A 24,422-nucleotide genomic window follows, 5' to 3' on the forward strand; every position below is an offset into this window, starting at 1 on the left:
GCGTGCGTAAATCAACTTCGCCGCGGACGGGGTGACAACGCGGCCACGGGACGTACGAGGAGCGTTGTGTGCCCGCCGCCGCCGCGCCCATTTGTCCTTCCTCTCTCCTACTCCGCTCGTCGGCCCGCACTCAACCGCCAGACCCCCCCCCCCTTTTCCTCCTTTCCTCGCTTCCTTCCTCCGTTCCGTCTCCGCTGCACGTCCCCCGGCCCAGGTTGCCTTCGAATCTCACACCCGCCTGCTCGCCCCTGCGCCTCTGAATGAAATTCCACGGCTATTGTGCCGCAAGAGGGGTAATGTGTAGCCGACCGGGAAAGCAATGGGTGGGGAGGGTGGGGGGGGGAGAAAAAATGGGGGGGAGGGGTTTTGTGGGCTTGATGCCCATGGTTTAAGCAACCTTTGACCCTCCCGAGTTCATTCGCCATTTGTACGAGCGTTGACAAATAAGGGACCGCGGAGACCCGCGCACCCAAGGCAGAGACGTTGAATGGGCCCGAGGTTTTAAGTGCCGTGCTTTTTTTGTGTTGCGTAAAACAACAAAAAAATGTACTAAACAAAAATGTGCGACCGCCGCACCTAAGCGAGTCGCGCACAGCCGCTGCCTCCACGGCGCCTTTTCCCGCCGTTCACGCCTGAGCGAGCGACTATTGTCCGCACTCCGCCACCGTGCGTCACCCTCGGCACTCGCGCCCTCAATGAGCTGTTTGCAGAGCCGCGCGCCGCTTTCCCACCGGTCCCGGCGTGCGCTCGCTCCCGTTTGTCCTTGCACCCACTTGCCCCCGCCCGCTTGCCCCTCTCTCACTTTTCCTACTTGCATCCACTCACTCCTCTCTCTTCCTATTTACACCCACTCGTGGCTCGAGGCGTCGTAGCGATGCATCCAAAGTTGTCGCGGTTCAATTCGAGGCTTAGGTGAAATGATGCAGCCTCTTGTGGCTGGAGGGATGGCGTGCGCACTACTCCTAGACCAGCAGAGCAGATAAAAAGCAAGCGTATAAACGATGCACTGTGTCATTGATACATGCATCGAATCAGTATTGTAGGAATCAATTATCCTTACATTTGTAGATGTACACAATGAGTTTATGACTCCAGTCCACGGGACCCCCCCCCCCCCCCGATGCAGTACAACTTTCCATGATTACCTACGATCAGGTGCATGCGTTGCTGTTGCGGTTGCTTCATTTGCATATAAATAGAAAAGACTGGCGGGAAAAGATGGTGCTTGGTCGGGACTCAAGGACTGGCGTTGAGAAAAACGCTTGGCATGGGGATCAGGCTGGACATCAAATCTGAGGCTGGTTTGCACGCAGCTATTCTATTGGGGTGGTCACCGACACTGTCCCCGGGTAAGGTACAGATTTGGACGTGTAGGTGACCACCTATGAAAAGCAGCTTTTGACGTGGGTACTAAAATCTATTTTTTAACACTTCCCCCGCCTCGTGTCCGCCCGGCGATTTGATGATGACGACTCGATGCGCGAGAGAAACGACCCCGAACAAAGCAAATAGAACAAACCTCCCTCCTGATTGGATCGTCCGCCTGCTGCTGACCTGTGGGATCCATTCAAGAGCCTGTGGCGGCAATCGCGAGAGCAAATAGTCCCTGACGATTATTTGTAGGATAGGTCCCCACCGCGCACCGATTTAGCATGGTTGGCTACGTACGGTGCGAAATAAGTTCAACACGCATGCATTCTTCAGGCGATCCACAAAACTGCGCGTGGCTGCCGAATGTCCTCCGTTCAAAAGGTTGCGTGCAGGACACACCCATTGCATGAGCTGCGCCCAGTGGGATGGAGCCCTCCCCTCACTCATTGTTGTTCCTGCTCGGACTTTGCCTTCCATCCCCACCACTTGCTGCTGCACTTTGCCGGCTCCAGGCAGGGGTCCGTTTGGAATTCCACGGTGCACTTTAGGACAATGAACGTCAATGTCTTAACGTTTCGCGAAAAGCCGGCTGTTTAAAATACGTTGCCTGTTAAGAAAAGAAAAAATGGGTTTTAGGTCGGGTCACGCCACGTTCCAAGTAGAGGCATGTTGCCGGTTGGTCAAGACTCGCAACGGACTGTCGAGCCAAAGTATGGAATACACCCGGAAAGCCATCCTCTGCACGGAGATGGGTGCTATGAAATCGGCACGTGTGCACGTGCGAGCAGAGCGAGAGATGGCGACGGGCGTAGGTTGTTCACGGCTGACTTATCGTGTGACGGTGCCGATGAACGCGGTTTCGTTGCAAAACGACGGAGGGGGCCCAGCCAAGTCTGTTGTGCCGCTCGAGCACGTTGGCAGCCGACGTCTCGCGGTCTCCCGGTACCGCGTGCTACCCCACGCGGTGGCGGCCGTGCGTGTCCGTTGGATGCACTCAGCTGGTGGGCACAGCCCCCCCCCACACACCCCCAGCCCATTGTCTCCCTCCTTGAGCTGAATAAGAGACAAATGCTCTTTCTCCCCGCTGCTCTGCTGCCTCTACCCCAGCCTATTGTTCACTTAAAGTCATAATCAAATATTAAGGGCAAGCACCTGGTTAATGCCTTGCAGACAATGGCCCCGAGTGTGAATGCACCTTGGTCCCGCCGCTGTGTGCGTGCGGTGGCAAAAGGTGACAGGGCGCATTAATTTTAATTTGCTCGCAGTCGCGTCAAGTGCAGTGTACTCTCAAGTTTGTTGGCCTCTCTTGTTAAACGGTTTTAGTGGCAGTGTTGGCGGAGTTCGGGCCTTGTTCCGTATCGGCGTGTTTTTTTTTCGCATTTCAAAATACAAAAGATTTCCGTGCAGCCATATAGATTTTCTGGAGGTCAGCGAGCACCTACTAAGGCTGTCGCTCAAGCCGGCCAAAGAGTAGTGAGCAAATGTATACTTGCCCCAGTGCCGATGTGCACGCTGCGGGAACCCGGTTAGTGATTTTAAGGCTGAGTTGACCTAGGGTGGTGAGGTCCAGGGCCAGCTTCAGACACCCTTTGTCGTACGTGACCAGGATTCGAGGATTCTGGGGGATCGTGGTGCAGTTGCGGCGTAAGCTTTACGACGCCGCCACTCCCCTGCAAGGGACGGCAAGGTGCTGTTGCAAAGGGGCACTCGCACGCAGTGCGGGTTGGTAACGCGGCGGCATTTATTATAAGGAGCATCACTTTTGTTGATGTTTTACCAACAACAAACTAGTTATTGTGGTCGAACTTTTTGGTGGCTTTCGAAAATCCATTGCCATTTCGGTTTTTGTGAAAGTTCGGCAAGAGGGTTTTAAAAGCGAGCGGACTGCTGCTATGGAGAGAAAGCGGCGGGTCACTTGAACTCGCTCGTGGACAGGAGTGAAGATTGGGCGGCCATGGCCACCTCGTGTTTGCGTGGGGGGGGGGCCCTCCCGGGGGGGCCCTCCCATTGAGCACTGTACACAAAACAGCCTCTCCGGCAAACACTGAGCGCGCTTGTTGCCGCCTAGTCACAAGAACGCCGCCTTTTGGCCGGAGACAATCGTTTGGTTTTGGAAATCCGGCTTCGCTTGGTCTAAAACAAAAAAAACAAACGCGTGCCCTTCCGACGAGCGATGAACGCGGCGCGATCAGTTCTTGGTTTTGTCCTGCGCAGAAGAAGAGCGCCTCTGCCATCGGCAGTGATCCGTGTGAATTTTGGTGGTCCGAGGTTCGTAACGAACACAGCCGGACTCGAATGCTGTTAACGGTATGCCTAGCGTCAGCTAATCGTGTACAGTGCAGCTGTTTATTCCAGGAAAATGGTACCAGCTTGGGGAGGCCCTCATCTAGTCGTGGATTGACTTTGACTGATGATGATGATGGTATATTTAAATATTATTATTATCTGACGGCGGTGAGTTTTCTCACGATCCTGCAATTTAATAAACAAAGACAAAGATCTCCCGAATAGCCTAAACAGACTGTTGTAGCAAGGGCTGTTAGCGAGCACCTATGAATGTCAGCACGGCACACGAGGGGGGTAGCGATGTCCACACACTGCACCAGGTACTAATTTGAGGCCAAGTCGACCTAGGGGAGGCCCAGGACCGATTCGGATAACCATCGCTTGCCTTGGCCATGAGCGGGAATCGAACTCGGGACGCCCGGTTTGTATAACCGCTGTGCCAAGCGCTCCCCAATAATCCACCTTGCACTTGCAACACGAGCTGGTCTTATCATTCCATCTCCTTGGTGGGGGCGGCGTCCCGCTCTTGCACGTGTTCCATTTCCTTGGTGTTTATTTCATATACAGCTTTGTACAAAAGAAGAGGCAAATACTTTACCGAGCTGGTAGCTAAGACGACCATGTGATCGTGCCACACTTGGCATCACGTGTCTTGACACACAGAATGAACGAGTGACACGGGAGTATTTTAAATACAGATAAGAATAATATTACACCTCGCCGACCTGTGCGTTCATTAAAGCACAGTGGGTCACAAGAAGCCACCTCGGTCAGGGGTTGGCAACCTGCCTATCCGGGAGCCGCATGCGGCTCTTTAACGGGGACTGGCTTCGTGACGTTATTTATTAAGGACCGCCGTCTCATGTATTCGCATGCATTGCCGCTCTTATCATCTTGAGGGGTGTTTTTTCCGAATTCTAAAAATGTGTCTCCTCGTCTTAATATGGTTACGGACCCCTAACCTAAGTCAAACGCGGTCGTCGTATTTACTATTCATAAAATCTCTGAGTTTAAAGTGGGCCACGAGTTACCGAGTGGTCGGCGGGAGAGCTGGCCACCAGCCGACGATCCCCCGGCCGCCTCGTTCTCTCGAGGCGTTTAATTTGTTGATCGTAACGTCCCTGGCGCGCCCTGTGTTGACGAGCGTGCTCCGACTTTACGAGCTTGGAACTCAAGATTCGGAACTCGAGGTTTGTTGGTAGAACGTGGGGCAACGTAAAAACGCCCCCCCCCCCACTCCACCCGCCGTGTCCCGCCGCCCCCCCCCTCCCCAATGCAAGGGGAGGGGGGGGTAAAACACAAAACGGAGCGTTTTGTCGAGACGAGCCGCCGTGCGTGTGTTTGGGCTTAAGGGATTCCCTCCTCTGCAGCCCCCCGAGCCAACGGAGGGCACTTAGCGCGGAGTTTAATTTGTGTGTAATCGCGGAGACCGGTTGTTTTCTTAATTTTCGCGTTTTTTTATGAATGGCAATGACAGCCTCTGCGGGGTTTTACGCAGCCAGGCCAGCACGTGAATGGTGTGGCTCGGGTTTTTTTTACATGCTTGTTATTTTCCCTCTGTCTTAATAGAGTGATCGTTTTGGCAAAATGAACGATAGGGAAACCCATGTTTGGTGCGTTTCGATGTGTATGGTGTAGGGTTTAGTTTTTTATCTTATCCAATTTTGCATTTTTTTATTTTTTCAGGGCAATTTAGATTAATTTTGGATCATTTACATCATGTCACGTACACCAACCGTCGCTACCAACACTGCCACTGTCGGCACCACCACGATCACCACCTCCGCTTCTTACCACAACCTCCATCATTACCTCCACCACCACCTCCATCGCCAGCGCCATCACCGACGCTGCTCTTCACCTCTCCGACAACTCAGCTCCCGCCCGCTCTCCCTCCCCCCACTCCTTGTCGTCGTCGGTGTGTGTGTGTGTGCACGTGCGTGTGCATGCGTGTGCGCGAGCGCAAGCTCTGGGCCCCTGCAACAAAAAAAACCCGCATCTCTCCATAATCTCCCAGGACGTCTCTCGTTGCTTAATCTAAGCAGCAGACTGGCGCGCTGATCCGGGTCGCACGCTAGACAAAACAAAGCCGGGGTTTTGTGCCGAAGTGCGCGCTCTGCTTGCTTCGCCATGGTGTGCTTGGAGTGGGGGGCGAGCGGGTAGGGAGTGGGGGGGGGGGCGGCGGCGGTGGTTTTACCGGAGAGGGGGGGGTGCATGTGGTGGGAGTGGGGGGGGGGGCAGAGGGGGGTGGTGGCCGGAGGAAATGTCCTGTTTTGTCGCTATCACATTGTGCACTTAATGCCAAAGTTAATAAAGGACAAATGTTTTGCACGCCCTTTGTTTTGAAATAGAATGCGGAGCGGAGTAGAATTAAATAAGTTATCGTGAAAATAAAAAAAATAACGTCCCGGCCAGCACCCACCGGGCCACTGCTGCGCTCACACACGCGGCGACCAGCAGAAAGAAAAAAAAATCCCGTTTCCTTTTATTGTTAAAATGTTCTCACACACAGCTCGTGTGCTTCTTGCAGGACAATTCAACGTTTTGGAAGCGGTTTTTGTGTTGTCTTTGGTACTTTTAAAGTTTTGACTCGTTTAACCTGGAACCTTTTGCACTTCTTGCGGAGTCAATTTCCTGATATATATTTTTTGGGGGTGAAATTGCTCGGGCTCGACGATGCGGCCTTCCCAAGCCCGCAGAGAGCAAAAAATGCGCTTCTCCAGATACTCGACAAAATGTGAAGAACTGAACCAAACTAAAACAAAAAACAGTCCTCGCGTTCGGCTTGAGAAATGTGCAAGCGGCGTAAGGAAGTTGAGACCCCCCCCATCTCATCGCCGACCCTGTTATTCCTTGCTTCTCTGCGCCCCCCTCCGCTATCGAATCTCGCTCCCCCAAGACCAGAAAACTCATTCCAACCCACTCCCCGCGCTGACTCTCTCGCCAAGACACCATGTGTGTGCACGGCGTTGAGGATTTGTGAATACGGAACCACTCATCGCGCTTGCTTAGCGGGGCGGTTTTTTTGGTTGTTGCACTCGTGAACTCTGGAAGGAATTCCCCCACCCCGTGTCTGTTTTTCGGAAATTTACTGTTGGCAGTGAATACAAAACTGTTATTAACGAGCCAGAATTGTCTTCATTTGTTTCTTAGTTAGGTGCCTCGGTTTACAGTGTTACATCACACCCTTGCAAAATGGCTTTTCATACCACCTCCTCTTCCGAGGTCAACCTCCCAGTCTGCCCACCCACCCTCTCTCTTGAACTTGAAGTTCACCTCCCTGCTGTGGTGTGCGTCTGCTTGAGACAACAGCGCAGTTGAGTGCTTTATAAAGCCTAAATTGTAACTTATATTCCTGGGGCTCTTTAGCCACTAAACTTAATCCCGGTTACCCCATCAATATCGTCATCGAGTGAAAGCCACAAAGTTATGCGATTTATTTATAAAAAAACAGCCACATCAAGGGGCTTTGTGGGCGGCTGCAGTGTTTGTACAAGCACAAACATCTCGCCGCTCCGCATCGTCGTCATCATTGTTATCATTAACACCGTCCTATAACAGAATAACGAGCAGCAATTTAAACTTTCGAGGCAGCCCCCTCTGGCTTGGTGTACGTCTTCCGCGTTAAAGATGTGAAGACGGCCATGGCGGCGGTGGGTGTCAAATGTTTCGCGACGTTCTCGATCGCCGAGAAGGTTGTCCCACGATGGTGCTGTGCGCGACGACCGGGCCGCAGCGGACACGCGTGCGGCCTCCACTCTGGCCGCTCACAGAAGAGCGAGCGAGAGAGCACCGTGCGGTTCTTTTGCAAGGACGGCACCAGCCAACAACGTCTGAGGCTGCCGCCCGCCCGCCCGCCCCCCACCCCCACGCCGCCCCCCACGCTCCCTCCCTCGCGCTGTTTTGTAGCCGAGGCTTTGATCTCCGGCCACGGCGGCAACATCAAAGGGCCGCGGCGGAGGGGGAGGCACTTGGCAGCCGCAGCAAAAGATCGGGGCAGTGGTGGGAGGTGGGGAGGCGAGGATGGGTGTGGGGCCATAGTTGGTCAGCAGCCCCGCGCCTCGCGAAGAAACGCACGCTCGCGCGACGCGCTCGCAGTGCTGCCTGGGGCACTGGCTTTCGCGATCTAAATAAAATCAATACCGGCCGCCACCTTTTCTTTAGGGAAGAGGTAGGGCGGAGGGGGGGGTTCAAATAATAATATAAATGTTGTGGCCCTGGGGGTGTAAAGAACTCCGTTATCGGAACCGATTACTGCGGTTGGCTACTTAGGGTGCGGAAGAAGTTGAATTTTCACCGCGTGTACGTATGTTGAACGTCTTTCGTGCACCGTACATAGTCGATTCCGTTCGGAATTGAGCCGAGGTCCGTCGGCATAGCGATTCGAGGTGGCCGGCTTGGGGGTGAAATGGAGTTTAAGTGATGGATGTTGGAGGTGGCTGGAAATTTGGGGGCAAGGATTGGTGGGGGTGGGCTTGGAGTACGATGGAGGGGGGCGGTGGGGAAGCGACATAATTCTCCCATGGTGGCCTTGGCGGGAACTTCAAGGGGGGGGGGGGCGCCGTTACTTGGAAGGGGATGTGAAGCTGGCACGGCCGTCGTAGCTGCCGTGAAGAACGTGCGGCGTGTGAGGTGCTGCGCTGGGGCCCGCACGAGCCTTGGCGCTAACGCCCGGGGGGGGGGGGGGGGGGGGGGGGCGCGGCTGCTCGCTGACTGACGACAGCGCAAATAAACCTCTGCGTGGCCCCGTGTGCACCAGCACAGGACCCGTGAAATTGACGGCGCCGGGTTGAAATTTGTAGCCATATTACTGTAAATTAAACGCAATTACCCAAATTGTGGCATTAGGCGCACGTTTAGCGGAGAGACGCACGCACGTTGTTAACGTACCGTGATGGGAATTATATGGAGCGACGGTAGGCACAGTGGTTGGCACGCGCACTCTATCGTGTTTTAACGTACATTGGCGGGCGTGTAAATAGCGTGTGTACGAATCACGTAGCGCACGCGCCCGCATTGCATGGGGTGGGCGAGAGCGATGGCACAGTTGTTGTCACGCAATTCGTGGACCCCGCAAAAAGTCTTGCCCGGTCGATCCTCGCCGACGACGATCAACGTCGGCGAGCTGGGGCGCTTCACAAAACGCTGTTTTGCGAGCGTCGTCACGAAGTACGCTCCCAACAACCGCGGACGACTCGCGCGGGCGTTCGGAAAAAGCTTCATCCAGCGGTGGGAATTAAAAGTGGCAACCGAAGAGGTGCATTGGTGTAATTGCACACTTTCTGCTTTTCACTTCTTTTTTGTTACATGTGGTTGTCTCATCAACGGTTCCCTTTAATCGTGACCACAGCCCCCCCCCACCCCCCCACCACCTCGACCCCCCCAGGGCCCTCTTCCTGGGTTCTCTCCCTCCCTGTCTCAATCAGGTGGCTTCTAGAAAATCCTAAACATTTTTTATTTCTTTCTCCCCCACCCCTGTCCCCCATCTTATTTGATGTGGCTTGCCGAAGAAATTTGGTAATACTACTGTAAATAAAAGCGCGGGTCTGACCCGTGAGCCCGCGGAGAGAGGAAGATCAAAGAGAGGGCGCTCTGCGGTTTAATTCATGCTGCCGCCCCCCCTTGTGATGTGGCGACATGAAGAGCTCGCGTGTGAGAACTCCCTGAGCCGAGCGGTTGGGCCCCCCCCCCCCCATTTTGCCACACTTGTGTAAAGACGGATAAACTGTTATCCGAAAAAATTAGAGGGTTTATCCCTCACTCCAGGTACGGCCACGGCAATTGAGTGTGATGAACGTGCGTGTGGAAGGGAGGGCTGCGCTTTGGAACCCGGAGTCCCGTGTTCGATTCCCGCTCGCGGCCAACACCGGTGATGATTATCATCTCGACCGGTCCTGGGACCCTTCCCCTAGGTCGTCTCGGCCTCAAATGAGTACCTGATGCAATGTGTAAACATTCGCACTGGGGAGACAAAGGTGTCCGAGCGTGGTGTTGGCTGCTGACCCCCGCCTGTGCCGTGCAGGCCTGCATAAAGTGCTCGCTAATAGCACTTGCCCCAACAATTTGTTATGGCTGCAGGGGGGATCTTTGTCTTGTGTGTGTGTCGTGCGGTGGTTAGAGCGCTACGCCATGAACCCAGTGACCCCAGTTAAATTTCCACAAATTAGTGGTGGATTATCCTGAACTGGTTCTGGGTCTCCCCTAGCCCGACTGAGAATTCAATGATCAGTGTGTAAACATGGGCACAACTTTTACCACACACTCAAAAAAAAGATCCCCCGCCCCCCAGGTAGCCGACACAGACTGCCGGGGGAAGTGCTGTTCGTGAGCACCTACGAAGGACACACGAGGGGGCGGTCTGACTGGGACCACGCCCAAGTTGCCTTTGTCTTCCCATTGTTGATGTTTACACACACACACTTTAGTTGGTACTCATTTAAGGTTAAGTCGACGTATGGGACGCTTAGGGAAGGCTTATGACCGGTTGAGATATTTGCCACTAATTTGAACAGTGGCTGGAAATACAACCCACCTCACTAGCGTCTTAGCGCAGTGCGCCATCCACTACGCCACCGCTCCTCAAGTATAGGCGCGCACACACACACACCCGGAGACCAATATCACCCGCATACCCCTACAGCCTTTTTTGGACAAGTGGTGTGAGTTAGCACCACATACAAACATACCCGCACACACACACACACATGCACACCCTGACCCATACACACAAAGAAAAAGATACCCCTATAGCCTTAACAGGGCAAGTGCCGTTAGCAATCCCCTATTTAAGGGGGGCGGGGAGAGTGGGGTGCATGCACGGTGGCTGTGGTGCGTACATGGCTGCGACCTTGTGCTCGGGCCCCTTTCTGTGCTGCCCCCTCCATCCCCCCCCCAGCCCCCACTGTCCATTTTTCCCCGACTCTCCCGCGCCGGTACATTCTCTCACGCTCGGCTGCCTCTCCAAAGGCCCTTGAGAAGGGGGGGGGGGGTGCTGTGTGCCCGCTCGCCCACCCGGCCGCCCGCCTGCCCGCTCGGGGAATGTGCTACCCGACTGGCTGTCTCACCTGTTGACGAAAGTTCCCGCGCTTTGAGAGATTGAAGCCGAACGCGAATGCGGCGTCTGTACGCACGCACGTGCATGTGTGTTTGTGTGTCCTTGTTTGAGTGGTTGGTGTAATGTCCCACGGTTCGAATTCCAGCGGCCGCCCCGGTTATTTCTGCGGGTGTGGTTGGGGGGGTCTATGTATTAACCGTGAAAAATACAACCGTCTGGCTCACGGTGGACATTAAAGATCCCGTGGTGTCATTCGCAAGAGTCAAGTTCATTGTGTGCTGGCGTCATGGTCAAATTTTTGGTAAAAATGTGAGAAGTGACACCGCAGATTACTCCGAAATTATAGAGCAATCATCGCCTCCTGTGAAAACTTGACGGGAACCTCACAAAAAGAGTCATGAGGCTTGGTGAGGCTTTTTCCTGGGTAAACTAGCATAACTTTAAGATGGGTACCTGGTGCAGCATTTAAACATCGTCTCTGGCGGGAGGCAAAGGCAGCCGGGTGTGGTGTTGGCCACCCACCCGCTTGTTCACAGCACTTGTCCCAGTGGTCTGTTCAAGGCTAGACGGTGGATCTTTGGCTTTGTCTTTTTTTATCTCGAGGTCATGCGCATGCATCACCGTGCGACGCATATTGATGTACACCCCCAACCTCCGGTAGGTAGAGCCAATGGCGTATGTATTGGGCTGTTTTAAGTACGGCATGTTTGGGTACCTTTATGTCGATTCCATCTACATCCCGCGTCACGATGGGGGACACGGGCTGTACAAAGAGTCCCGCCCCATTAACGTACCCGAAAACGACTCGTCGCTAATAATCAACAGATGACAGCCGTGCTTAACATGGTCTTGGACAATTTAATTAAACGGCGATACAAAAAAATTAGTACCAACATAGCGATTGGCTGAGCGATTCGGTGACTTTTCCCGAGGGGCCACGTTGTGCCCAGCAGCCCTATCGGATGAACCCTCCCACCCCCCCTCGGCCGAATTTTTCACTCCCATCGTCATTTTCAATTCCCGCGTGTTTTGAGCCGCTCCAAAGAATTTCGGACGCCGAAACGAGAAACACATTTGTCTTAAGTGTTGTTTTAGGCTTGCTCCTCGCATGAGGGTGGAGCAGAGAGAGAAAGGGAGAATGGGGGGGGGGGGATATGCAGGGGTGGGGGTGTGCGGGGCTGCAGAGCGAGGGGTTGTGGGCGGCCGCTTGAGCCGGGGGGGGGGGGATTAAGAAAAAAAATTTCCCCCCCTCTCGCTCTCTTGGCTTCTTTCTCTCCGAAAAGCGGTCTTGATGGAAAAAGTCAGATGGTGCCGGGGGGGGGGGGCCCGCGATTGCGGGGCAGCCCGCGTGCGTGCGCGCGCACGGCCACGCATTTCCTGCCGAGATTTTCGCCGCGGCAGTTGCTCGGCGTGCGGTGGGGCAGTGTGCTCTCGACAGAGGTGGCCATTGTGTGCCAAGGCCACGTGTGGAACCCCCCCCCCCATCTCCTTCTCACCCCGCTGAGCCCGTGCCGGTCGTTCCGTGAGGTCGAGACATGCGCGGGCCTCCCCTGGGCGCACCTGCCCATCGGTCGCGTCACGGTGCGGCGGTTGTCACCTGCCCCCGTGGGGAGGGGTGGCGGCGGAGGGCAGCCCTCAAACGCCGACGATGGTGAACGCCAATACTGAGCTCGCGTAGCACGCCACGTGAACTTGCTCGCTCGCTTGCTTTCCGTGCGATAGGGGAGCTTGGAGTTTTTTTTTTTTTACCCCTGTGGAATATGAATGAAGATTAAAAGTGGTTGCCCGGAATGTGAGCCTTGCGTTGCAAAATGGGCCGTGTCGTATGAGGCTGCACCGCCTGACGGGACGTCAACGTTTCTGTATTTCCTCGTCCCCTGCCACTAGGATGTGGAATTTGAACGACTGGCAAGGCACCTCCTATGGAGGGGAGCAAACCACCCTGTGCTCGCTTGACCTTGTGAGACTTCCTGTTCAGAGCACGTTAAAATCAAGATGGTCTCGGAATGCTAAGTTGCTTCTAAGCAACTTAGCTCCATAAGCGGTGGTGCAGTGGTTCAGTGGTTGACTCTCAAAATAAACCTGCTCACCTGGGTTTGATTCCCAGCCATGGCTAACATTCGTGGGCCCCCTACCCCCCTCTTTCAACCTGCACGAACCAGCGTGGTAAAGTAAGGACAAACAAACTTCCACCAATGACACGGCACGAGTACGGAGGCCTTCATCAGGCATTGGATTTACACGAAGCTGTAAGTTTCACGTTTAGGCATCTTGCTGCGCCGTAACGCAAACGAGCGCCGGGTTGTTGACTCGTAACCGACCGTCGCTGCCGCTGTGCTCCCTCTGGCAGCTCGGTCCTGCGGGTGAGCACGCCACCCTGTCTCCTGTTGGCATCCTGGCAGCGCCAGGGCAGTGGCCGACCTTTAACGGGAGTCGCACCATCACGGTCACATGCCGAGCCGGTCACGTGTAGCCACGATAACGGCCGCCCGCCCAGGAGTGATGTTGGGCACGGCGATATCAGGAGAGCCCTCCAACATCGTGAAGGGCACTGTTGAGATACAAGCAAAAAAAAAACGCGGTTCACCAGTTTTTTTTACCACATTCTTACAGCTTGCTGCGGCTGAACTCCCGAATTGCGTGGTCATCGTCTCACTGCGATGGAACCGGGCGATAGCTCGCCCCGTCGTCTGGGCAGATTTGTTCCCCCCCCCATCACTGTCGCGTCTTTGTCGTGCGATTGTGAAGAGCCCCGACTTGATGGTTTACTCACTCGCCGTGAGCTCGTGCTGCGACACGTTCTCGCGCCAAGCTGTTCTCGTCTCTCTCTCTGTTTCCACGCAGTGTCTTTTTTTGTCGCCTCCATTTAAGTTCAGGGGCACGTGAGGTGGGACCGGCGGTGTTGCCGTGCAACTCACTGCTGCAGCCAGATCCATCACGGGATGATGTTGCCCCCCCGCCGCCTTTGTGCCATCGACATTATTTACCACTGTACTCTTCTGTCTGGTTTTGACTTGAATTTCAAAATGTGTTTTTGTGCAAATGTCACGGTGACATTACTGGGCTTGTTACGAGGCAAGTCCAGATTGTCATTTTGTGTGTAACCGTCCTAGTGCTGTCGATTCTGTGCAGGCTTTACACGGATACTGCAAATTCCATTGAAACAACTTGCCCGTGATATCTAGTGCCATTATAAGTTTTTTTTTGCTGAGTGGCACGTTTATATTTTTCCGCCTATGAAGAGTCAAATCCAAAACATACGACGGCAATCCGCCGTACAAAACCCACTTGGAGAGGAGCATGAAAGTGCCAAAGAGAGGGTTCTTAAGAGAGATTTCTTTGCGTGTTTTACGAATTCGTCAATCACGCGAAACCATTCGGCACAATTTACCGAAGCCACTCCTCCGCTAGTGGACTTGTTTCTTGAGAGCTGTTCAGTGTTTTTTTTTCTCTTTTTCGCAAGGTGTTTTTACGCCTTCATTGACCTTTTCTCCACCAAGAGCCCTGGGATCTTTACGAAATATAAAATAATTCTGTAAGTGGTACAAAAAAACGGCTTAGGGTGGCACCCCCCACCTCTGCTCAGTCGCTTACCAGCACGTAGCCCCAAACCACACACTGCCAGATGGTTGGCTTAGGAACGTTTTTTAAATTTAACTTGTCGTACACATGTGCACGAGTTGTGCCAGCAGTTTATTCCGGCTACAGTTCTGTGTTGTGTTGCAAGTATCGCCCACCAACAACAACAGCGAGATAACTGTAGACAGTATTATTTATGAATGGAATTGTTTTAGTTTTTTCAGTTACAAACAAAAAATATATTTTCAGCATACCCAATGGTGCAAATCGATTTAACGGGAGTTTCGCGTGTTGTGTGGTGCGAGAGACCTTTGCACACTTCGGGTGTGGGGGGGGGGGCTAAATCGCGAGCTATCAGAAGCCACTTGGCAGCCGAATTATGGCAGAACAAAGCAGGCATATCGGCAGAAAATAGCATGAATTACGCCGCATCATGCCAAGTAAATTTCTCGTCTTGCCCCCTGGGCTGTGAAGTTGTGAATTGAGCGCCCCGCCCCTCGTGTTGTGTCGGCTCATCCTGGGGGGGGGGTTGGTTTGTGTCGTCACCTTCCCAGCCACGTTTTTGTTTCAAGGCTCCATTCTCTCTCCACCTTGTGTTTCTCCTTCACCCCTGCATACTCATAATATTAACTTTATGGTAGTACCCCGGCTCTCACACCATGTCCCTGATGCAGTCATTTTTAGTCTGTTGATGTTCGGCGATGCGGCAATCGACTCATCTCGACGAGCTGTACACGATGCACTAGGGTGCGTACGAGCGTTCAGGGTTTCGGCGACATCGTCCTCGCTGCGTTTCGACAGCGCGGAGTAGCACTGATTTTGGGTTGATTGGTTAAGTACACCCCTGGAAAAAAAAGTGTCCCAGAAATAAAATATTTAATTGCCTCGGCCATTTTCTATTATTTGGTACCCAGGGGTACTGCCATAAGGATCATATTTACAGTTTCATATGTTTCTGAGTGTCTGGCACAGAGATGGACTTTATCTGTACCTTTCCCTGGAACATGTCGGTAACCACCATACGTATAAACCAAATTCTATGTAAGTACCAAAATCTAGTTTTCCTGCGTGCCGAGACGGGCATCAATCACTTTTTTTTTGGGGGGGGGGAGGAGGAGGGGGTTGTGGGAAAAAGTGGACGCATCATGAGCGTTGAGCAGAGCTTCGCCGGAAGAAACTTAACGAGCGGCGAGCAGCCGTGGTGGTGCGGTTGCTGAACGACGTTGAGCGCCGCGCGATCGTTTTGTCTGAAAAGAATGGAACCGCCCGCAGCGACTGGCGCAGTCAACACGTCCAGTGACACCATGGCCAATCGCTAATTGCAGCGAGACATTTCCCAGCAGCCGGAATAAGCCACTCGCTTGTGTCGCGACTCGGGTAAACCGTATGGTGGGGGTATTTCATTATCCGTTAAAAGTCTGTCGCTTTCTCTCGCGTTGGGGTTAGCGCTGGCGCGGTTCTTCTTGTTTTGTTTTAACAATTGATTAAAGCCGCTAATTGAGTGCCAGCCCGAAAAAAGGACATTTCTTGCGGTCGGGTGTTTAAGGTTGCACATTTTCTTGCGCTCCCAAGACGTGCAATGCCTGCAGGAGTTCCTGCGTGTCCCCCCCCCCCCCTGGCTTGTACATACGTTGAACTTCTTTTGCACCGTACAAAGCCAACCATGCTTATCGAGCATGGGAAGAAAGTGTTTAATTTGATGGTGCTCGCTTGAGCCCTCTCTTTTAAGGGTCCTGTTGACTTTTTTAATAAGACTCTGCGGCCGCGTAATTTGTTCCAACGAGGCCCCCATTGTTGCCCCCCCCTCCCCGGCAAGGACGGCAGAGGGCGGGGGGGGGGGATCCCATTCTTCGTGACGCACAATGCACAATTAAGTGATTTAGGGCAGGGGCCAGGAGTGGGATGGCGGGGGGGAGGTGGAGGGGGGCGCGACTGGCTCATTGAGCAGCGTCGAGGCTGGGGCCCCTCTCGGCAAGGGGTTTAGTGACCTGTAAACGGAGAGCGAAAGCCCCGGCGCTGGCCACAGGGTCATTCTGTCTCCTCCAATCTGCGTGCACAATGGCGCTCCCCCGTAATCTCTCGGAATAATTTTGCTCTGAATGGCCATTGTGGCCGTTTTTTTTTTTAGCCCCACCGACCCCCGCCCTGCCATTCAGAGATTCGATGTACCCTCAGTCCTCAGGTGTGCTCATGAGGTTTTATGTGCATTGCCATTTGAGCGTTTGTGCTGGCGGTGAACGGTGGTGGTGGTGGTGGCCGGGTGGGGGGGTAGAGTTTGAGTCCATGAGCTTGCACCCGTGTGCGTGTGCCTACGTCTCGCAACATTTGCTGGGTTCGTTCGTAAAAGTGTCTTGCGTTCGGGTGGCCTGGCAAAAGTCCCAGTAAGAGGTTTGCATTTATTAAGCTTCCCCAAACCCAAGTGTTTTTTTTTTATCTGTGGAGCGTGGGCCAACTGGAACACCTGGGTCCGTCTTGTAAACCCTTTAAGTGGCATCCGCAAACCAACGAGCCAATTGAGGGTTGGATCGAGACGCAATGTTGGACGTCGATTTTATCGCTGGTGGGAGCTTGTGATTCAGCATTGCATAGAGAATGGCTGACACAACTAGAGTGTAGTGACGTAACCATGAACCATTGGTGCTGCTGCAGCTGTGGTTGCTGGTGATGTTTGAATACCAGTGGTTGGACGCTGCTGCTGCTGTCTTGATGGCCGTGTTAGGTTAGTCGACGGCATTGCCTTTCAAACAACTTGCAAAACGTGGAATTAAGTGCTCGGCCTTTCAGCATTATGCAAAAAAAGAAAAAAACTCGGCAGATCCTCAAGAATTGCATTGTGGTCCTCTCTTCAGGAACAGCTGATGTATTTTTTTTATATTGCACAAAGGCCGAGTGCTTTGCGTCCACGTTTCTTCATGTTGTTTGAAACTCGCGATGTTCCTGCCTGCATTGCCTCTTTCGATGGATATATATTTTTTTTCTCTCACTCATTCAGACTTGATCGTTGATAGTCATAGCCAGGAGTCCGAAACGACGCAGCATGGTTCCCTTGTCTGTTCGTCCAACGCACGTCTGATTAGCACGGATTGCTACGTACGGTGCGAAAGAAGTTCAACCTACACACATCCGCTGCATTACGTGATGAAAGCGCTGCGCTCATTCATGGCTGTTGTTTTTGTCGCCGTTTCCCCCACAGTATCTGCCTCTCAAGTGGCCGCTCTTCGACATGCAAGCTCCTCTACCCGGCCGCAAAGCCGGGGACGACTCGCGCTCGCCTTCGCCGGCCTACCTCATCGTGAGCACTCGTTTTCCCCTCCCCCTCCTTCAACGCGTCGTCTCTTTCCTTGAGTTTCTCGCTCCACTTTGCCCCCTCCCGTCTCGGGCCACGCCCTACCTGTACGTGCGTATGTGTGTACGTTGAGCTTCTTTTCGCACCACCGTACGTAGCTCGAGCGCGCTCGAAGGACAACAAACGGAGCGCAAGAAATATGTACGCACATATGAATATGTTACGTATGACCGGCGCGATCACGAACTTCGAAAGCGGCGATAATCTCGCAGCCGGCCCTGTTCCCCTCCCCCCTCCTACCTCACCCTCAACCTCTCCTGGACTTTGTAACAGACGCGGGTTCAAATTCCATTTTAGTTCGGTTGTAAACGCGCGTGTTGGCCTACCTCTCCACCCCCTCCATCCTACCTCCGCCCCCCCCACCGTCCCTTGACTACCCCCCCCCCCCCGCGTACACAGTGGCACATTCCACCACGGCCTCCTCCGCACGCACCCTCGCACCTCCGCTTTGGAACGGTCCACGCGAGGCAGGCGTGATGCGGCGGCGCGGCCTAGAACACCCCCTGGTGACAGATTTGCGCCGAGTCGCGAAACGTCAACCCCACGGGTCGGCCCCCCCCCCGTGCGCTTTATTTCTCCCTTGGAGTCCCCGGGGGGGAGAGGGGGTGGGGGGGGGGGTGGTCGCAAAATTGAGCAACAGCCATCGACCGCTGCACCTTGAGCCCCCCCCCCCCCCCCACTTGATAAAACAAACAGCAGCCAAACAGCCGCACGGCTGTCCCGCCCAAGAGGTACAGTAATTTGCAAAAAAAATTAAAGGTCGGGCTCTTTGTTTGCTGTTGTGGGAGGCGGCACGAAAAGCCACGAGCGTTATCGCCCTCGTGAGGAGGTTAGATTGCGTTCGCTTTTGCACCCCCCCATCCCCTTCCAGATACGAGGTGATGCACATGGTTAAAGTGCCAGTCGTCCCATCGTCACAGTCCGCCGTCACGGCGCTTTGCGGCTGCGATGTCCGTTTGTTCCCCCCCCTGCCTGCTCCCCCTCCCCACAACCGGTTTACGAGTTTCTCTTGTTGACATTGTCACCGCCTAAGAGTTATTTCCATTGCACAATTTTTCCGATAATTAAATCTCAAAGGTTTCGTTGAATTTTAACGAATTGTAAGACTCAAGAAAATTCAACCCCCCCTCCCCCAGGTATCACATCAAGGGTGACATAGATTAAACACGCGCGTGTTGTGCGCCAAAGCTTGCCCTCTCAAATGAGAATCATTATCCACCTACCACCATACTTCGCCAATCGCTTAACGATGCCCTGAAGGTTGCCACCGCTTTGCGCTCAGCTGCTCGCTGCCCCCAAACGACGGTCGCACAACACGGCGACAATTTGTGTGATGATGATGATGAAATAGGTAAGTGAATCGCGCAAAGTCGTAAATCGGATGTGTCTGTGCGTTCTCTGTGGCGAGCGGCAGCGACAGGGTGTTACTGTGCTTTTTAATATCTGCGCAAGTGAACGCGTGACGATCAACGGTAATTGTCGGCTTCATTGTTGAACGTGTACGGATGCTAACCCATTAATCGGTGTCAAATAAAAAAATATTTAGATTTGCAGCGTAAATATTTATCTTCGCAGCGTTAAATCAGCGTGGACAGCCTTTTGCTTCGGCCCATTTTATCGCGGTGCATGCGGTGAATCCAATGGGAAGGGGTTGAGAGGCACTATATGGTGACATTCCACAAACTAAAAACTAAACATAACTATTTTACCAGGTAAAGGCCCCATTGAGCTGTATAGCTCTTTTTCAGAAGTGACCTGGCCACAAATGATAGCTCAATGGAAGTGGCTTATCGTGAGGAAATGTATACCAGCCAAATACTCTTAACACATTTTTAAATGTGGATGGAAAAACCGGAGGTCCTGGAGAAAAAATTTGCCCGACCACGGGGAGAAATACAATAGGTGTCAGGGTCGGGATTGAACCCACGACCTCCTTCATATCATTCCTGGGAGTTAACATCTCACCACCATGGCAATTAGTAGCGATTCAACAACTTCCACAATTGTAGGAAATGTCCGTCCTCTTAGTAAACGTGTGGAATTCAGTTTCATCAGAACCATGCCGCCGTTGTGTAATGCTCACAATCCAGAGGTCGCCGGTTCAAATTCCTTCTGTTGGCGGCGCGGCAGTTTTAAACCATGGAGCAAGTTTCTCTTAAAATCCTCTCCGACCCCGTTAACCCAGCATACAGTGTAGATGGTTACATCTTGGTTAGTCGATCGTACTACGCTACCCTCTTGCATATCGTCTGGCCGGCGCGGAAGAAGAGGCCAAGTTTCCCTCTTAGCGTGTGGTCCCTGTGGAGATCGCCCTTCCGTCAGCAGTGGCTGCGGACAGGCAATTGCAGGGCTGCATCTTTGCCTTGACTTTTTTTACTTTACAACAGCAACAAATTCCCGTGACTAATTTAGGGAAAAAAAAGTCCCACGTGCGTGATGTGACTGCTTGTTTGTGGCACTGCGCCGAAACGCACCGCGGCGTTTGTGAGCACGCTTGACGTTATCCCAATGCGCCCACGAGGCATGACAGTCTGTACCGACCACTCGGTGTTTCAAGTGTCTTCTGCGTGTAAAGTTTCACTCTTTGGAGCTTTTCCAGAGTTACATTAAATAATTTCGTATTTCTCGCCCTCTCCTCTTCTGCCTCCCCCACCCCGCGCGCTCGCTTTAATTACGGCTCGCAGTTTCCACGAGCCTTAGTACGCCCTTCGCATGCACTGGGAACACTTTTGAGATAAATGTTCTCTGCGCACGTGTGTGTGTGTGGGTGCGTTTCTCGGTCAAATGGAGAGCGCTGGTGCAGTGGTTAACGTGAACTGCGCTACGAATCCGGCAACCCGAGTTTGATTCTCACTCGCGACCAGCATTGGCGACGAATATCTGAACCGGTCTTGGGCCTCCCACCTCAGCTCGGCCTGGTGTTGGCCATTCACCCGCTCATGTGCTGCATCGCCCTTCATGGGTGCTTGCTATCGGCACTTGCCCTTTCCTGTTGTGCATGTACGAGGGGAAGTGATGGCTACCCTGGGCCTTGAACTGCGGTTCAATCCTGGCCACCTGCATTAAATATCCAATCATGCATAGCATCAGTGGAAATTGTCATCCGAACCTGGTTAACTCGGCCTAACATTGCACGTGGTTCGACACGTGAACACCCAACACTCAGGAGACAAAGGCAGTCAGGCGAATGTGGCGATAACCACTTCGCCCACGAGTTTTGCCATTTCAGGCTTTTAATAGGTGTTCGCAAACAGGCCTTGTCCCAACAGCTGTCATGAGCCAAAGTGCTTGCTGGAGCCAGAGTGCTTAATGGTGGCACATGGGGCTGGTGTAAAACAAACCGTGTGAAACATTTGCAGTCCTGGGCCCTGCAAAGGGACATCTCGCCCCATCTTGCTTGCCTCGTGGTAAAAGGTCATCCTAAAGGCAGCATTATTAGCCCCTAGTTTAGAGACTCCTGTGGAGTTCTAGGAAGGAACGGGTCTCCTGGAGTCCGTCTCTGCCTGCCCCGCAGTGTAATGCCGAGTAATGCTGGACGGTCCCACATTTGCTATACCGCAGCGCGATATCGCAAGGTCAACTCGACCCCATGAGGTCACGTCTCTGCATGGTGGGACATTTCGCAGAGAGGATTGCCGAGAGTTTAGAAAAAAACACTAATCTCCAGAACACAAACCTGGCCCATTACTTAAACCCCAAGAAAGCTACAAGTTCGCCATAGAGCAATGGGAAAGGGAGATTGGCTTGTAATGAGGCGTTGCAAAGTTACGAGATGAAGATTTGATAATGAAAACGTTTGATTTGCAAAAAAACTTACATCGATCTGGGCAGGGACATCACGCTCGGACACCGGATGACAGATGGGGGAAAAATTAACGAAGGAATGGAGAGGCCGTTGGAGGGATGGAGAGGTGTACAGAAAACGAGACGGTGAGACGAGAAGATGTAGAGTGGCGCTCGACAGGAGCTTGCAGGAGATCGTGGAGAGTGGAAGACATTGAGGGGATGCTTTTGCCCAGATGAGTTGGATGTCGATGGCAAAGAAATAACTAAAATACACAGAAGATATTTTCTACTTTGCTTTGTCGACACACAAAAAAACAAAGATCCTCCCGCGTAGCCTTATGGGGGGAGGAGGAGATCTGCTGTTTGCGAGCACCTATGAATGCTGACGCGCCATACAAGGTCAGCACCACGCCCCGGCCGCCTTTGTCTCTCCCGAGTGGACGATGTGTGTACACCGCACCGAGCACTCATTTGGGCGTTCCCTTATTTCGTGACCACTTTGAACAGTGACGCCGATGCCGACCGTGCCGTTATGGCAATTACACTTGGTGCCACCAAGCGTTGACCGCGTGTTCCCGTGCGAGCCCCTCGCCACATGTCCGTGGCGCGATTAGCCCCACAATGACGCTCAGTGTCGCGCGGATTTCTTGAGCTTTTGAGCTTAAAGGGCGGGGGGGGGGGCGGAGAGACTGAGAACCACATGAAGAAGGAGGAGGAGGAGAGAAAAAAAATCTGGACCACCATTTCACCCAAGGACGTTCCAGTTGGTGCAGAAACGGTGCCGTCAAAATCTACGGTGCCACCCTGCCGACGCTCGCCAATTAAAATTCCAGCATGGTGAAGAGTGCGGCGTTTGTTTTTTAGGGTCTTTGCACAGTTGTAATATTTTTTTAATTTCAACGTTATGAACTGTTTCCGCGAGGTTGAATGTTGTTTTACATTGTGATGGTGAGGCCTCGACAATGCTAAGTCCTCTGTCTAGCAGCTCAGAAATGGCTGAAAAGAGGACCCATGGTTAAGTGGTATTAGCAAGTTAGTAACAGCCGTGTCTCACATCACTCATGTACTTCGTACCGCTGAGAAGCCGAGTGGTAGCCTGTGATAAGAGGAGTCTTTCAGAATTTGTGGATTCTTATGGGCCCACCAAGAGCACCAGCCACTCCACAAAGAGAGCTCGCATGTCGCAAAGGTGTTAATTTGTCTCTTAATTCGGCTTAAGCTGCGAGTGCTAAAATGCCTTAAACATATCGGGCGACGGACGTGCATCAAATAATTCTTTACGGCACATGAAGGAGCATTGTCTAAGAGTTCAGAGACTCTAAGTATATTCTGTGGTGTCATCTTCAGGGGCCCCTCTTCCTGATGTGACATCCCCTCTGCTTGCCCGGTGGATTTCCTTAATGGCATTTCACTTCCTCCCCTTGTTTGAAATGACTCCGATAATAGCGCATTTGCGACGCAGCAGAGTAGCATTCAAAGTAGTTTTCTATAAAATACAAATCATACGTGCATATGCATGTGTAATTTTTTTTTTTTTTACAAATTACCGTTTCGTGATATCCGCAAAGGCGTATATATAACTGGAGGTCACCGAGTGTGCAAACTCTGCTAAGCGGGGCCTCCGGACGGAAAGCCCTGTGGATGTTGTGTGCCACAGGAAGCTGGAAACACAAGCGCGGCCTGGTTACCATCCAGCCAGCCGAGCGGAGACAGCGGCTCCTCGAATCGAGTCCTTGGATTGACCGTCCGAAAGCCGCGTTAACTATGAACGGGGGCGGCGCTTGCCGGCATTCACTCTGCACCCCAGCGCGAATTTGTATATCTTTTCGAACGGCCGAATCTCTCTTAACCCGCGTCGGTGTTAAAACAAAGCCGCCGTGGCTATCAGCTGCTGGGACCTTTGGCAGTTGGCTGACTTGGCGGTAGATTTATCGGGAGACCTTGAAATAATCGAAGATTTGTGAGGAGTGCAGAGTTTTAACAATAACACTCGCTGGAAAATGAAAGTTTGAAGAGTGGGCGGATGAAAACAGAGTTGATCGAGCATCCGTGCCTCGCTGTGGCAGCAGCAGTCGGCAAGGCCCCATTATCATGCGAATTGTTTGTTAACCCCTTTTGTAATCGGGTGAGAGCGTCGACTTGGCGTCCGGCTTGCAAGGGAGGGAGATTCGAGATGCAGTGGGAACGGAACCAGGAGGAGGATACTCTGGCCGGGGCATAGTGAGGGTGGCCCTTACGCACATGCGCATTCTTACTCAAGAGCCGCATAGCTCTTGCAGGCCATGCGTTAATCACATTCAAAGTATGGTACTTGTTGAGTATTTAAAAAGCGCAGAGGTGGTCCTGGCAGGGATTGTATACCAAAAGGTGGAAGTGGTGGCACAGTGGTTATCGCATGGCGCGATGAACCTAACGAACTGAGTTTGGATTTACGGCCGCAGATAATGTCGGTGGTGACCCATACCTCATCCGGTCCTGGGGGCTTCTCCAACCCTCGCTGAACCGGTGTGTTGGTGAAGTATGGTCAAACAACTGGCGGCCTGACGAACAGGCACTTTGCGGGGAGCAGTGGATTGGACAAAGGGGGTATCGATCATTTGTATCAATTATCGGCGAGTTGCGGTATCTGTAAATCGTAAACCAGGATGAGCTGTGGGTTAAGCGATGCTTAAACTTTACCGCATGCAAAGGGTTTCGCTTTTTCAAAACACGCGGGGGAAAAAGGTATTTTGGCCATCATCGACTCTGCCCCAGTTGGCTCAGCAGTCCCGAGTTGGTCGTGAGATGTCTGTGTGTGTGTAGTGTCGCGGTTAGCACGCTGTGCTTCGAACGTGGCGAGCCGGGTTCGATTCCCGCTCACGGCCAGCACCAGTGACGATTATCTGAACCGCTCCTGGGCCTCTCCTAGGTTGACTTGGCTTCAAATGAGTACCTGGTGCGGTGTGTAAACATCGCCACTGGGGGAGACAAAAGCGGCCGGGCGTGGTGCTGGCCACCCAT

At 53.0% G+C, this 24,422-nt stretch overlaps 1 protein-coding gene and 1 long non-coding RNA gene across 10 annotated transcripts in view; one reads left to right on the forward strand and one right to left on the reverse strand.

Annotated features, from left to right (window-relative positions):
* LOC142930541 (uncharacterized) overlaps positions 1–24,422 on the reverse strand; it is a 695,545-nt gene that overhangs the window by 538,695 nt on the left and 132,428 nt on the right. The gene's annotated exons all lie outside the window — the stretch shown is intronic.
* Positions 1–24,422, forward strand: part of LOC116950998 (transcription factor 7-like 2) — a 170,457-nt gene that overhangs the window by 34,628 nt on the left and 111,407 nt on the right. For all 9 annotated transcript variants that reach the window (XM_076073202.1, XM_076073201.1, XM_076073200.1 and 6 more), the window contains exon 4: positions 17,484–17,582. In XM_076073202.1, coding sequence (XP_075929317.1) covers positions 17,484–17,582 — 99 coding nt within the window. The remainder of the gene's footprint in view (positions 1–17,483; positions 17,583–24,422) is intronic.

This window comes from Petromyzon marinus, chromosome 41 (assembly GCF_048934315.1).
Source record: "Petromyzon marinus isolate PM22_M1 ecotype Great Lakes invasive population chromosome 41, UKy_Petmar_22M1.pri1.0, whole genome shotgun sequence".
NCBI lineage: Eukaryota > Metazoa > Chordata > Hyperoartia > Petromyzontiformes > Petromyzontidae > Petromyzon > Petromyzon marinus.